The sequence below is a fragment of the Zingiber officinale genome, chromosome 6B (genome assembly GCF_018446385.1).
Source record: "Zingiber officinale cultivar Zhangliang chromosome 6B, Zo_v1.1, whole genome shotgun sequence".
Taxonomy (NCBI): Eukaryota; Viridiplantae; Streptophyta; class Magnoliopsida; order Zingiberales; family Zingiberaceae; genus Zingiber; species Zingiber officinale.
Genome location: NC_055996.1, coordinates 5,827,224 through 5,841,271, shown reverse-complemented (window position 1 = coordinate 5,841,271; position 14,048 = coordinate 5,827,224). Strand labels below are relative to the sequence as shown.

Here is a 14,048-nt window from a genome sequence, read left to right as displayed (position 1 = left end):
CCGTCTCTTGTGCACTAGCTTTCAAACCTTCTCTTTTTGCAACTTGGATTTTAGGATTTTACAGAGGCGTTTTGGTTTGGTTTTGTTTGGTTTTGTTTTGTGGATTTGGTGTCATGTATACAGTGGCACTGTAACTACACAGTTGCTTTTGTTCTTTTCTTTTGTATTTGTTCTGATAGAAGCCTTCATTGTGGTTCTATTAGCATCTTCTCTGTTTAGTTAGCTAGCATTTGGCTGAATCCAAAAGTGATGTGATTTATTTTTCATAGTCTGCAATGTTGGAGAATGATACAACTCCGGATCAGCTCCAAGCCAATGAGACAGGACTGTAAGTCGAGATGTACGTCCTGAACCAAAAAAAGCATGAAGGGGACTTGCACGTGCCAACTGAGCCGATAACGAAAGTAGAGGTCAAGCAAGTTTAACGTGTTGTACAAGTATTGGCATCTCGTATCTTGGAAGGGCAGGCTATGGAGTCATAGTCTATGTTATGTCAAATGATCAACTTCATACAAGTCGACCCTAAAATGGGTCAATCAGCTACGGAAGAGTGGAATATCATGATGTAACATATTCCTAGTCAAATATCATACTAGAATGCATATTGTTAGGTGAGAAAACACATCATTCTGGTTGGAATTGGTGTGCCATTTAATGTCACCTACATTTTGGACGAATTCCCAAGTTGGAGCCTTAGAGGACAGCTAGAGGGAGTGTGCATGAAGACTTACATTCATTATCTTCTCTTTCCATGTCTTGGAAACTATCATTTTCAGTTCTATATAATGTCTTGAGTAGATATCAAAGAGGGTAGCCAACATTATATCTTGAGAGAATTTTTCTCCTTGCTGTTCTTCAGCAACTCTGCAAGGATTACGGGTAAGCACTTGTAATTCTCAACACTCTTATAATTTGGTTCTTGGTTCTATTTATAACCATTGGGTCGATATTCTCCATTTTCTCATAATATTGGTTCTGGATTCTCTATAATCAACGGGTCAATATTCCATCCCTTCGAAACCTCCTTTGGATGATCCCGAAACTGAGTTCCAAATCTTATTATTACTGGGTCTCGTGGCATTGTTCGTCGAGGTTCGTATCATCTTTGGTATCAGAGTGTGGCTCCAAATCAGGTTTATCTATCTTTCCTAGTGTTTATATTTTTTTTATCATCACAATCAGTCCATACTCATCTTGTTATCTTCATCTACTTTCTAGTTTTGTTGCCAAAAAAAAAAAAGAAAAAAAAGGGGGAAGAACAAAAGGAAGAACACAAAAAAAAGAAGCAGAAAAGACAAGAAAGAACAAAGATCGTTTGATTTGTTTTGATTGCATCTCGTGATATACATCCAGTACCATCTGAGGCTGTCGTGATTCCATTTGCATTTTTTTGCTTGTCAACACTGTTTACCATCTTCATTGTGTTGCTTTAAACTGATTTGCTTTATCTTATCATCGATTCTATTTTGCTTGCTTCATATCTTCTTCCATCATTCCGTGATTGACATTATAACCTCGATCCAACTGAGCCTAGAATCGGTGTTCTGAGTTTGTTGGGCTGAGTAAGTGATTGCTTATTTTGACTTGCTTAGTTTCTCTAGAACTTTTTGGAGGAAAACAAGTGAGCAGAGAGAACTCAATTTTCTGAGTGAAACATGAGTGTTTGTGTGACATCCAACTGAGTGCAAAACACGCAAGGGAGTGAGTGAGGATCCTCCTTTGTTCGTAATATTTCAGTTGCAGCTAACTATGTCTCGAGAGCACGGTGGCAGGGTTGATCCGAGTGATGGAGGAGGGGCTGATCAAACTACGATCATGCGGTCTATGCAGCAACAATTTGAGCGCATGAATGTCGTGTTCAATTAGATTCGAGATCGGCTGGATAGACATGAGGATCGGCTCGAACAACTTCAGCAAGATCATTACCTAGGCATCGGAGACCCGACCAGCAACCACATTTTACTCTAAATATCCCAGATGATGACTATGATGGTGGGGCGAGCAATGAAGTGATCTCCAATGCTACTTGGAGAAGGGCTAGGGCTATCAGACCCGAAAGGTCAAGGCATGTTCAAAGGCAACACCGAGAAAGGGAAGTCGTAGATCATAACATGGGCACCATTAAGCTGTCTATTTCTCCATTTCAAGGTAAAAATGACCCTGATGTTTATATTGAATGGGAGAGGAAAGTTGAGTTGGTATTCGATTGCCACAATTACTCGGAGGAGAAGAAAGTGAAGCTTGTTGCAGCGGCTTTCACCGACTATGCCATTGTATGGTGGGGTCAGCTGACCCTGAGTAGACGTCAGAACCGTGAGCTTCCCATCGACAATTAGGAGGACATGAAAGTCATTTTGAGAAGAAGGTTTGTTCCATCTCACTATTATCGGGACTTACATTTGAAATTGCAAAGTCTGAAGCAGGGTTCCATGACTATGGAAGACTACCACAAGGAGATGGAGATAGCCTTGATTCGGGCTAACATTGAAGAGGACTGAGAGGCGACCATGTCTCGGTTCATTTGTGGCCTGAACCATGAAATTGCCAATATTATTGAGCTGCATCACTATGTGGAGCTTGACGATGTGGTGTACATGGCAATAAAAGTTGAAAGACAACTCAAGAAAGGAGTGCGATCATCTTCCAAGTATGAGGCTGTGAGTTCATCTCCTTGGAAGCAGAAGTGGGGATCATCAAAACCAACTGAGAAAGCAATTTCAAAATCGAAGGGAGAAACGAATGTGGCCAAGACCCAATCTAGCAACAAGGATAAGGGTAATTCATCTTCCCAACCTCAAAGAAATCGTGACATCAAATGTTTTCGTTGTTTAGGATCATGTCATATTGCTTCTCAATGCCCTAACAAGCGAGCAATGATCATGTTGGATAATGGGGAGATCGAAACTGAAGAGGAAGATGAAGGAAATGAGTCCACTCCATCAGTTGAAGATACTAGTGATGTTGAGCTTGTTGTTGATGGCCAAGCTCTTGTTGTACTGAGAGCTCTTCATATGCAAGCCAAAGGAGATGATGACGAGTTGCAAAGGGAAAACATCTTCTACACCCGCTGCCATGTGAAAGATCGGGTATGCGGTTTGATTATTGATGGTGGCAGATGTGTTAATATGGCAAGCAAGTTAATGGTGGACAAGCTTGGCCTACCTACCTTGAAGCATCCAAAGCCGTATAGACTCTAATGGCTCAATGACAATGGTGAGATGAAGGTAACCAAGCAGGTCCTTGTTTCATTTACGATTGGAAGGTACACGGATGAGGTTTTGTGTGATGTTGTACCCATGCAAGCTAGTCATTTGCTTCTTGGAAGGCCGTGACAATTTGATAGACGGACCACACATGATGGGTACAAGAATCGTTACAGCTTCAGCAAGGATGGTAGGAACATTACACTTGCACCTTTGACACCTCGTCAAGTATTTGAGGAACAGCTCCAGATCAAAAAGTTTGTTGCAGCAAGAGGAAAGAGTGTGGCCGAGATAGAAAAAGAAAATGAGAAAAAAAATGAGAAAAAAAAATGGTGGACTGAGAATGAAAAAAGAGAGTGGAAAAAAAGAAAAGATCGAGAGTTCATCCGTGAAAAAGAAAGAAGAAAGAAAAATGAGCTTCTATACAAAAGAAAGAGAGATCAAAAGTGTCTTTAACTCTGATAGACCGATGATCTTGTTTCTATACAAGGAGGCCTATCTTTCTTTGGTTGACCATAATGTTTCTTTGCCTAGCGTTGTGATGTCTCTTTTACGAGATTTCAAGGATGTCTTTTCCGAGGATATACCACTTGGGTTACCACCCAAAAGAGGAATCGAGCATCATATTGATTTCATTCCTAGAGCTTCCATTCAAAACCGACCAGCTTATCGAAGTAGTCCAGAAGAGACCAAAGAGCTTCAAAGGCAAGTTGAAAAACTTTTGACCAAGGACATGTTCGTGAAAGCATGAGTTCCTGTGTTATGTCTGTACTGCTGGTTCCAAAAGACGGGACTTGGAGGATGTGCGTGGATTGTCGAGCTGTAAACAAGATAACGATAAAGTATCGTCATCCTATTCCTCGCTTAGATGATATGTTTGATGAATTGCATGGATCCACTATGTTTTCTAAGATTGATTTGAAGAGTGGGTATCATCAAATTCGAATTAAGGAAGGGAATGAGTGGAAAATAGCTTTTAAGACAAAACAGAGGTTGTATGAATGGTTAGTGATGTCATTTGGATTGACGAATGCTCCTAGCACATTTATGCGTCTCATGAATCATGTGTTGCGTGCATTTATTGAAAAATTTGTTGTTGTTTATTTTGATGGCATTCTGATGTATAGCAAGAGTTTGCATGACCATATTGATCATTTGAAATGTGTGCTTGAAGCTTTGAGGCGTGAAAAATTGTTTGCCAACCTTAAGAAATGTAGCTTTTGCGTAGATAGGGTTGTTTTTCTTGGATTTGTTGTCGGTTCCAGAGGCGTGGAAGTTGATGAGGAGAATGTGAAAGCTATCATGGAATGGCCTACCCCTAGCATTATCATTGAAGTAAGGAGTTTTCATGGGTTAGCCGGGTTCTATAGGAGGTTTGTGCCAAATTTTAGCACCATCGCTGCCCCTTTGATGGAAATCATCAAGAAGAATGTTGGATTTAAGTGGAGAGAGGGACAAGAGAAAACCTTCAACACATTAAAAGAAAAGCTAAGTTATGCTCCTTTACTACTTCTACCAGATTTTTCTAAGGCTTTTGAAATCGAATGTGATGCTTCTGGTATTGGTATAAGTGTTGTTCTTATGCAAGAAAATAGGCCAATTTCCTACTTTAGTGAGAAGCTCAATAGTGCAGCGTTGAACTACTCAACATATGACAAGGAGCTCTATGCATTGGTGCGAGCTTTGGAGACATGACAACATTACTTGTGGTCCAAGGAGTTCATCATTCACACAGACCATGAGTCACTGAAGCATTTGAAAGGTCGAGGTAAATTGAATTGTAGACATGCTCGTTGGATTGAATTCATTGAAATGTTTCGTTATGTGATCCAATACAAGCAAGGAAAAGAGAATGTGGTAGCAGATGCTTTGTCACGTAGGTACACCCTTATGTCTACTTTAGGATCAAAGTTTCTTGGATGAGCACTTGAAGGAATTGTATGTGAATGATGCTGACTTTGCTGATATCTTTAAAGCATGCGAAAGGTGCATTTGATAAGTTCTATATGCTTGATGGTTACTAGTTTCGAGAAAATAGACTTTGCATTCCCCAAAGTTCTATCCGTGAGTTGCTTGTTAGGGAGTCACATGGGGGTGGATTAATGGGGCATTTTGGAGCTGTGAAAACCTTGGACATTTTGAAAAAACATTTCTTCTGACCTCATATGAAAAGAGATGTTGAAAGGATTTGCATTAGGTGCATTGCATGTAAGAAAGCTAAGTCTAAGGTGCAACCACATGGACTTTATATGTTTTTGCCTGTGCCTAGCCACCCTTGGACTGATGTGTCAATGGATTTTGTGTTAGGTTTGCCTAGGACTAGGAATGGCCAAGATAGTATTCTTGTGGGTGTGGACCGATTTTCGAAAATGGCACACTTTATCCCTTGTCATAAAACTGATGATGCTACACATGTGGCAAATTTATTCTTTAGGGAGGTGGTTCGTTTGCATGGGGTCCCTAGGACAATTGTTAGTGATCGGGATGCGAAGTTCCTCAGCCATTTTTGGCGAGTCTTGTGGGGAAAACTTGGGACAAAATTGTTATTCTCTACCACTTGTCACCCACAGACTGATGGGCAAACCGAGGTCGTTAATCGAACCTTGAGAAATTTATTGCGTTCTACCATTGGGAAGAATTTGAAAGCTTGGGAAGATTGCATACCATTCATTGAATTTGCATACAATAGGTTTACGCATTCTTCTACTAAGTATTCACCTTTTGAGATTATCTATGGTTTTAATCCATTAACTCCATTGGATTTAATCTCATTACCTGTGGATGAGATTGCTAGCCTTGAAGGTCAAGCGAAGGCTGATTTGGTGAAAAGGATCCATGACAAGGCAAGGCAACACATGCTGAGGAGGAATGAGCAGATTGCAACTCGTGCCAACAAGGGACGAAAGTTGATTACTTTTCAACATGGAGACTAGGTCTGGGTTCATTTTGAAAGGTGCGATTTCCGAAACGAAGGCAATCCAAGCTGAACCCACGTGGTGATGGACCATTTCAAGTTCTGGAGAAAATCAACGACAATGCATACAAGTTGGATCTTCCAGGTAAGTACCAAGTGAGTTCAAACTTTAATGTTTCTGATCTTTCCCCTTTTGTTGTTGTTTCAGATTCGAGGATGAATCCTTTTGAGGAAGGGGGGATGATACAACTCCGGATCAGCTCGAAGCCAATGAGACAGGACTGCAAGTCCAGATGTACGCCCCAAACCAAGAGGAGCATGAAGGGGACTTGTACGTGCCAGCTGAGCCGATAACAAAAGTAGAGGTCAAGCAAGTTCAACGTGCTATACAAGTATTGACATCTCGTATCTTGGAAGGGCAGACTATGGAGTCAAAGTCGATGTCATGCCAAATGATCAACTTCATACAAGTCGATCCTAAAATGGGTCAATCAGCTACGGAAGAGTGGAATATCATGATGCAACATATTCCTAGTCAAATACCATACTAGAATGCATATTGTTAGGTGGGAAAACACACCATTCTGGTTAGAATTGGTGTGTCATTTAATGTCACCTACATTTTGAATGAATTCCCAAGTTTGAGGGCAGCTAGAGGGAGTGTGCATGAAGACTTGCATTCATTATCTTCTCTTTCCATGCCTTTAAAACTATCATTTTCAGTTTTATATAATGTCTTGAGTATATATCAAAGGGGCAGCCAACATTATATCTTGAGAGAGGTTTTTTCCTTGCTGTTCTTCAGCAACTCTGCAAGGATTACGGGTGAGCACTTGTAATTTTCAACACTCTTATAATATTGGTTCTTGGTTCTGTTATAACCATTAGGTCGATATTCTCCATTTTCTAATAATATTGGTTCTTGATTCTCTATAATCAATGGGTCAATATTCCATCCCTTCGAAACCTCATTTGGACGATCCCGGAACTGAGTTCCAAATCTTATTATTGCTGGGTCTCGTGGTATTGTTCATCGAGGTTCGCATCAGAAAAGGAGAGTATTGGCGTAAAGGTAAAGTTGTCATGTGACCAAAAGATCACGAGTTTGAATTATGGAAATAGCTTTTTATAAAAAGTAGAGTAAAATTACGTACAATGAATTCTTTTTTGATATTTTACGTGATGGAAATTTTATGCACCGAACTGTCCTTTTTTAGTCTGCAATGTCGGAATCAATTGCTTACGTTGGTTTAGGCGCCTGGCCGGCCCGGCCCATGGGCCCGTTGTTACGTTATCTAAATTGCAGCCATTCCCCTTTCCCGATCGAAATCGAGGAGAAAAAAAGGAAGGACGATGCAGCGGCGACTCGGCCTTCTCTTCGGCAACATCGCCGCCCGATCTGTCACTGGTTTCCGAGGATTCCGGCTTCAATCTTCCTCCGCCTCTGATCCTTCGATCCAAACCTTTCCTTTCCACCAACCCCCGCCGCCCGCCGGGACGCTCGCTGAACTCCGGCGTCGGCTGGCGGAGGAATCCCCTTCTCTCTCCGATTTTGTCTACTCCGTCGAGGTGGGGACAAAGAAGCGCCCGCTTCCCAAGCCTAAATGGATGAAAGAGACCATTCCCGGGGGTACTAAGTACGCCGCCATCAAGGCCAAGCTCCGGGAGCTCAAGTTACACACGGTATGCGAGGAGGCCAGGTGCCCCAACCTGGGGGAGTGCTGGTCCGGTGGCGAGACAGGAACCGCCACTGCCACCATCATGATCCTTGGGGATACTTGTACACGCGGCTGCAGGTCTAGTCCTTATAAATTTGTCCATCATTTCTCTTATTCTATTTTAAAAATGAAGTATTCTTGAATTTTCTATCCATGTTCTGTTCTATTGGCAAAATTTTGGTTTACGTCCTGCTCTATTCCATGAGCACCTTCTCCTTTCATGTATGTGCATGTGCTGAGCATGTCAGGATCCTGAGATGGACAACAGTGTCCAAGAGGATAAGTTATAAAAGTGAAATGAAAATGTTTTAATGTTTTCCTTTTTTTCTCCATCTAGTTTAGATGCCTTTAGCATACAAATAGACATGCAAAATTCATTATCTGTGCTCCCATCATTGGTGTTCAGTCTACATGTTAACTAACATTTTACCATTTCATTTGGAGCTAATTGCAATGAGCAACTCAATGAGTTATTTGTCCAAATTCTTGGTGAATGATGTTTGGTTGATGATTTTATTTGAGTCTAATTTTATTGCAACATAGTCTACGATGTTAAATATAGCTATTCTGAACCTCAATGTTTGTTTTTTCATGTGGTTTGCACCAAAGCTATGTATCAATGTGTTTATTTCAAGGTGTGGTGCCAATTCTATATTTTGTTGTGGTTTCAGGTTTTGTAATGTTAAGACATCACGGACACCTCCACCACCTGACCCAAATGAACCTTCCAATGTTGCTGAAGCAATTGCTTCGTGGGGTTTGGACTATGTGGTACTTACTAGCGTTGATCGAGATGACTTGCCTGATCAAGGAAGTGGCCATTTTACTGAAGCTGTACAAAAGTTGAAGGCATTAAAACCCAATATTCTAGTAGAAGCATTGGGTATGGGCTATTAATTGTTTGTTTTTAGCATTTTGGTTGCTACCATGCAGTACATTTAACTTAGTATGTTATTTTGCAACTAATATGTGTACCCAGTTCCTGATTTTCGAGGAGATCCAAACTGTGTGGAGAAAGTTTCTAAATCTGGCCTGGATGTTTTCGCTCACAACATTGAGACAGTCGAAGAGCTGCAGAGTGTGGTCAGAGACCATCGTGCTAACTTCAAACAATCCATTGATGTCCTTAAAATGGCAAAAGAATATGCCCCTCCTGGCACACTAACAAAGACATCCATTATGTTAGGATGTGGTGAAACACCCGATCAAGTAATCAACACGATGGAGAAAGTTAGGGCGGCTGGAGTGGATGTCATGACATTTGGTCAGTACATGAGGCCCTCGAAAAGGCATATGCCGGTCTCTGAATATGTTACACCAGAAGCTTTCGAAAAGTATCGATCTCTTGGTGTTGAAATGGTAGAGTTTCACAAAATGATAGTCTCCTTGATTGCTAATTAGCGTTATATTAACAATATTTCCTACTCTTATTCTATCTATACTACATTTTCTTCCAACTCAATGTGCTATGCCTTGGCAGGGATTCCGTTATGTTGCATCTGGTCCCATGGTCCGATCATCATATAAGGCAGGTGAATTCTATATCAAGTCAATGATTGAAGCTGATCGAGCCAAGGTATTCTCAGCATCAAATGATGGATCTTAACAATAATCTACACTGGTCAATTACATAATTGAGTTTTTTTGTCAACAATAGTCATAACTTCTCTTCGGGTTCTTTGGCAGCATTGTTGTTGCATTCTTAATTGTTAAAGTGATTAGAAGTTGTACCCAGGTGATTGACACCCATGAACAGTGTATTTATTGTGCTGTGTTTACAAATAATACAGAAGATGTTTTTTTTTTCTTGCTGCACTAATGAGCTGTTTTTTATAGTTTGTCTATTATAATCAATTGTATTTTTGATTTACAACTAAGAATTACATGCAAAAGGAGCTATCATAATGTTTTTTCAAGCACATAAATGAATTGTGTAAATTGATCCAGAAACAGCAAAACGCTTCTGTATGATGTCTCTAGAAGTCCCTGAAGGGCATATCAAATCTGTGGTTATTTTCTGTTTTATGTCGTGACATTTGTAGTGTTGCAGGCCTTACTACTTTATACTTTTGCTACTATGAATTGATAGAAGCCTGGCTCATAAAGATAAGTGCAATTTAGGATTTTTATTTTTTTATTTTTTATTATTCTTGTTTTATTTAAGCTGATTTTGTTTGCAATTGCGAAGATCAACGATTCACTTGTGACTTCTCAATCTGAATTAATCAATTTATTTCCAAAATTCTCTTTAATCTAGTTAGCCAAATTTACTGCAACAACTTGTCATTACAGCTCACGTGACATATATGCAATGACTACAAAGAACCTCCAAGGATATAGTATATGGAATCATGTAAAACAGAATTGTTTTTGTGGCTTAGTGTAGTCTGATACCTTTACTCCTTCCAGTTTCATGTTAGAAGACATTTAAGGGGATAGGCCAAGCTTGTTAGCAATCTAGGGCTCATAGGTACTCCTTTGCTCAATTGTCAAGATTGTGCTTATTGCACCCGAAAAGAATCATTGGGCTGCTGTCTCATTGCTAAAAAGATCACACTATATTGGAAAATAGCTATCCTTCTAATTACAGATTGGATATTCTCAGAATCTAGTTGCTTCTACTTGTTTGAGAGAGCTTCTGAAGCTATCCCCTAACTCACCTAACTATGTGATTTTCACAAACTCAGCTGGAGGTTAGTTCTTCATCCCATGTATGTGTTTTTTTTATTATGCAGCCTAAGAATCCAGGCAAAAAAAAAAACAAGCTTTCGGGTTAGCACGCACACGGGTTGGCACAAGTTGAAAATACTTCTTACATGGCGAATACAGACACTTTGCTATTCAATGAAACTGATTTCCATTATCCTTTTCTTCATGTTCTTCTCAGTAGAAAGTTGAAAAAACTCTAGCAGAGATGAAAAGTAGTAGAATATTAATGATTTACACGGAAGTTAATTTGATTAAGTATGTAATTAGGATGGTTAAATAGAATATCCTAGACATGTCTAGTGCTTGTATGTCAATTAAACTCAATTGTGTTATTTTTGTTAGATTATCTGCTGAAAGGTGAATCATATCTATGGGATGTTCTCTTGATATTTTATGAACTTTGGGTTATGGTACCTTGATATCGAAAAATTCCAAAACCATGTTCCATTGATCTTATGATATTAATAAGTCTACCAACCCTCTTCTTTCTATTTGCTTTGTAGCTACTATTCACAAAATTTTAATTCTTACGAACATGCTTGTGTCTGAATCATTTAAATTTCTTTTACTTTCATTATATAATATGCTTATGAAGAAACTATTTCTTATGGGCGTACTTGATAGAAAAGCTAGAGCAATGGTGTTGTCTGCTTTTGATTGCATGAAACAGACCTGCAAGTAGAGGGCATGTGGTCGATCACATGATAATTCACATGGGTCAAATTGCAGGTTGTCCTTCAATCTATTGAAGGTTTTTACATGAACCCATATGACTTTTGTCCATTTTTCTTAACTCCAGTTCTGCAATATTATTGATTTTCTTCTTCTTATGTCTCTTGTCGTAATGAATATATTCGATCACATAAAGGAGTTCACTTGTTGGCTGACAAAGAATTTGCTTAATATAATTAGAAAGTCTAAATGACCTAAGTGATGATATTACTTTACATAGAGCTTAATAGCAGATACAAGTTCCACGTACTTGACTCCACAGTTAGAACATGCATATTATTGTTTTTGTTGCTGTACGTTGAGGTTGTTAAGTTGTAATTGTGTTCTATCAGTATTATCATTTCCTCTCATAATGTTATCAACACTATCTAGCAAACCCCAGGAATTCCTAGTAAGTGGTTCTTAAGACGGTGATCTAGCAAGCTATTTGAGAACTAACTCACATATCAATCTCTTCTTTTACTGTTTGATCAAAGCCTAATTAGAAATATATAGGAATATTACTCAATGCAATATTTACAGAATCTAGTATGGCATTAGTAGTTATCTATCTTTGTATTTCTTTATGAAAGCTAGTTGGCATCATTGGTACTCATCGAGCCTTGTATTTCTTTATGATTCTAGCTTTGTCATTGATTTCAAAGTTGTTCGTGTCATGTGTTACGAGTTTTCAAAAAAAAAAAATGTAACATGTTTAGATGAGAATTTGTTCTAGTATGTTATTACATTGAAGTTTTAATTTACTATCTGCTTATGATCTGTTTAACTAATTATTTGGTTTTCTATGGACAAAATGAGTCGATATTAATAAGTAGCCCTACCAATTCCTGATATTAAAGTAGGGCACTTACTAAGTGTTGGTATAAACGCACGGCTTCGCTAAAGGTTTTTCAATACTTTATGAATTTTAGAAGTTGCTGACCCGCCTTATGAGTTTTTTTTATCCCTTGCTGCATCTTGCAGCATGCCCCACATGAATCACATGGAAGCCAAACAATTGAGTTCTTGAGCTCTTACACTTGCAAGGACCAACCACTAAGAAAGATCCTCGCGTGGCATCTCGTGGCCTGTGACTCTTGTTATACTTAAACAACGCATACATTCAGAGACTGTATTTGTAATATATAACTACAAATTATTTAATATCTCTCTCCGAGACAGTGACCTGATCGAAGTAGAGATGGACGAGGTCAAAGACACAGTTGGTAAGGGAAGGGTTCAAAGGATAACCAAGTTCAAGGATACGGACGGGCATTGACTAGGGCAGCAGGATTGGCAGTGGCTCGACTACCGAGGAGCACATGGAAGCACAGAAGCAGCCGACTGGTTGTCGCCATGGACGAGGCAACGATGGTGCAAGCCATGATAACCAATTGACCAACCTAATCCTCCTCGGGGAGGACGAAAGATTCCAAACCTTCTCTTTTCTTTTGGCATGCCTTTCCTTATGCAGTTAAAAAAGTGATTACTCCTTTCAGTTATTTTGTAAAGTCCGTTTTTATATTATATAGCAGGAGGTAAATTATAAAGAATTTTAAAATTGATTCCTATCCTTTAGCATGCCTTCCCGGCGGAGTGTATGGTCTGATAACTCTGTCAATTTGTACCCGGGTTAATATAGAAGAAGTAAATCATGGATTGTTATTAATTTTTCAAATAGTAATTAGCATACAAGGGGGGTATTTATCTTAGTATTGTCGAAATTTGAATCCCAGATTTTATGATGATAATATTTCATGTACTAATCACTAAATCGTCTCGAGAAAACTTGAATTGATTGATTAATTAATTAAGATATTTAGGCGGCAGCAAGGAAAAGATGGACAATTGTGAAATTGATTTTCAAAATATTTACCTCCTTACATTTCACTATGGGGCCTATCACTCGAGAGGAGTAAAATCACCTTCTATGTTTTTTTCTTCAATGTTTTTATTTCTTTTTTCTCAATTTTGAAATTTAGAGGATCATTTCCTTTTTGAAATTTATAATGCTATTAAGTACTTTTGATGAAAGTAGTTAATGACCCCATAGACTTTACTTTGTACTAAATGGGTATCTTTGCATCTATAATGATTTATTGAATAAGAGCACCTCTGGGGGACTAAATTGTTGGGTTTAAAAAATAAACCTCCATTGTTAAATCTATTATCATTGTGTGGCTTGGATTTTTAATTTAATAAAAAATTTAGTTCCAAAATCAAGAATCAGATTTTTACCAAATTTGTTTGGACTCCATTAATATCTAACCATATTTGACTATATATATATTTTTTGCAACGCTAAAATAGTGGGTTAATAAATTTATTTTTTAGGTTTATGGATGTTCTTAGTGGGTTTATAACTTTTGTAATAGGTGATGTGGTAAAAATAAATCCACCTTTTATATTTACCACTGAGGATGCCCTAAATATGTAATAATTTTGAGGCATTCATCAATTTTTTTTAAAGAAGAGTGTTTTACATTTTTAAAAATTCATATCAAATAAATATCATTGCACTATTAATGGTTCCTTGAGTTAGTACATAATATTATTATTATTATTATTATTTTATTTTGAAATCTATAGAATTGTTAAATACTTTCAACTACAAGTCAGTTTAGTGGCTGTAAAAGATTCAAATGTGTCCAGTAAAAATTTTTAATAACTAATTTTAATAAAGTTAAAATAAAATTATATTAATATTTTTTCTTTTCATACTAAAAATAATTTTAAAATTTATTATTAATTTTTTTTCAAATTATTTTATATAAAAAAATTATAATTTTTTTG

The 14,048-nt window shown here is 38.2% G+C and overlaps 1 protein-coding gene across 1 annotated transcript; it reads left to right on the top strand.

Moving 5' to 3' along the window:
* Nucleotides 1-7,443: 7,443 nt before the first annotated feature.
* Nucleotides 7,444-9,641, top strand: LOC121991798 (lipoyl synthase, mitochondrial-like). Its single transcript, XM_042545835.1, has 4 exons — nucleotides 7,444-7,913; nucleotides 8,507-8,718; nucleotides 8,815-9,194; nucleotides 9,316-9,641. Exons 1-4 carry the CDS (start codon nucleotides 7,471-7,473, stop codon nucleotides 9,439-9,441), a joined length of 1,161 nt encoding a protein of 386 aa, XP_042401769.1. The 5' UTR covers nucleotides 7,444-7,470; the 3' UTR covers nucleotides 9,442-9,641.
* The last annotated feature ends 4,407 nt before the right edge of the window (nucleotides 9,642-14,048 follow it).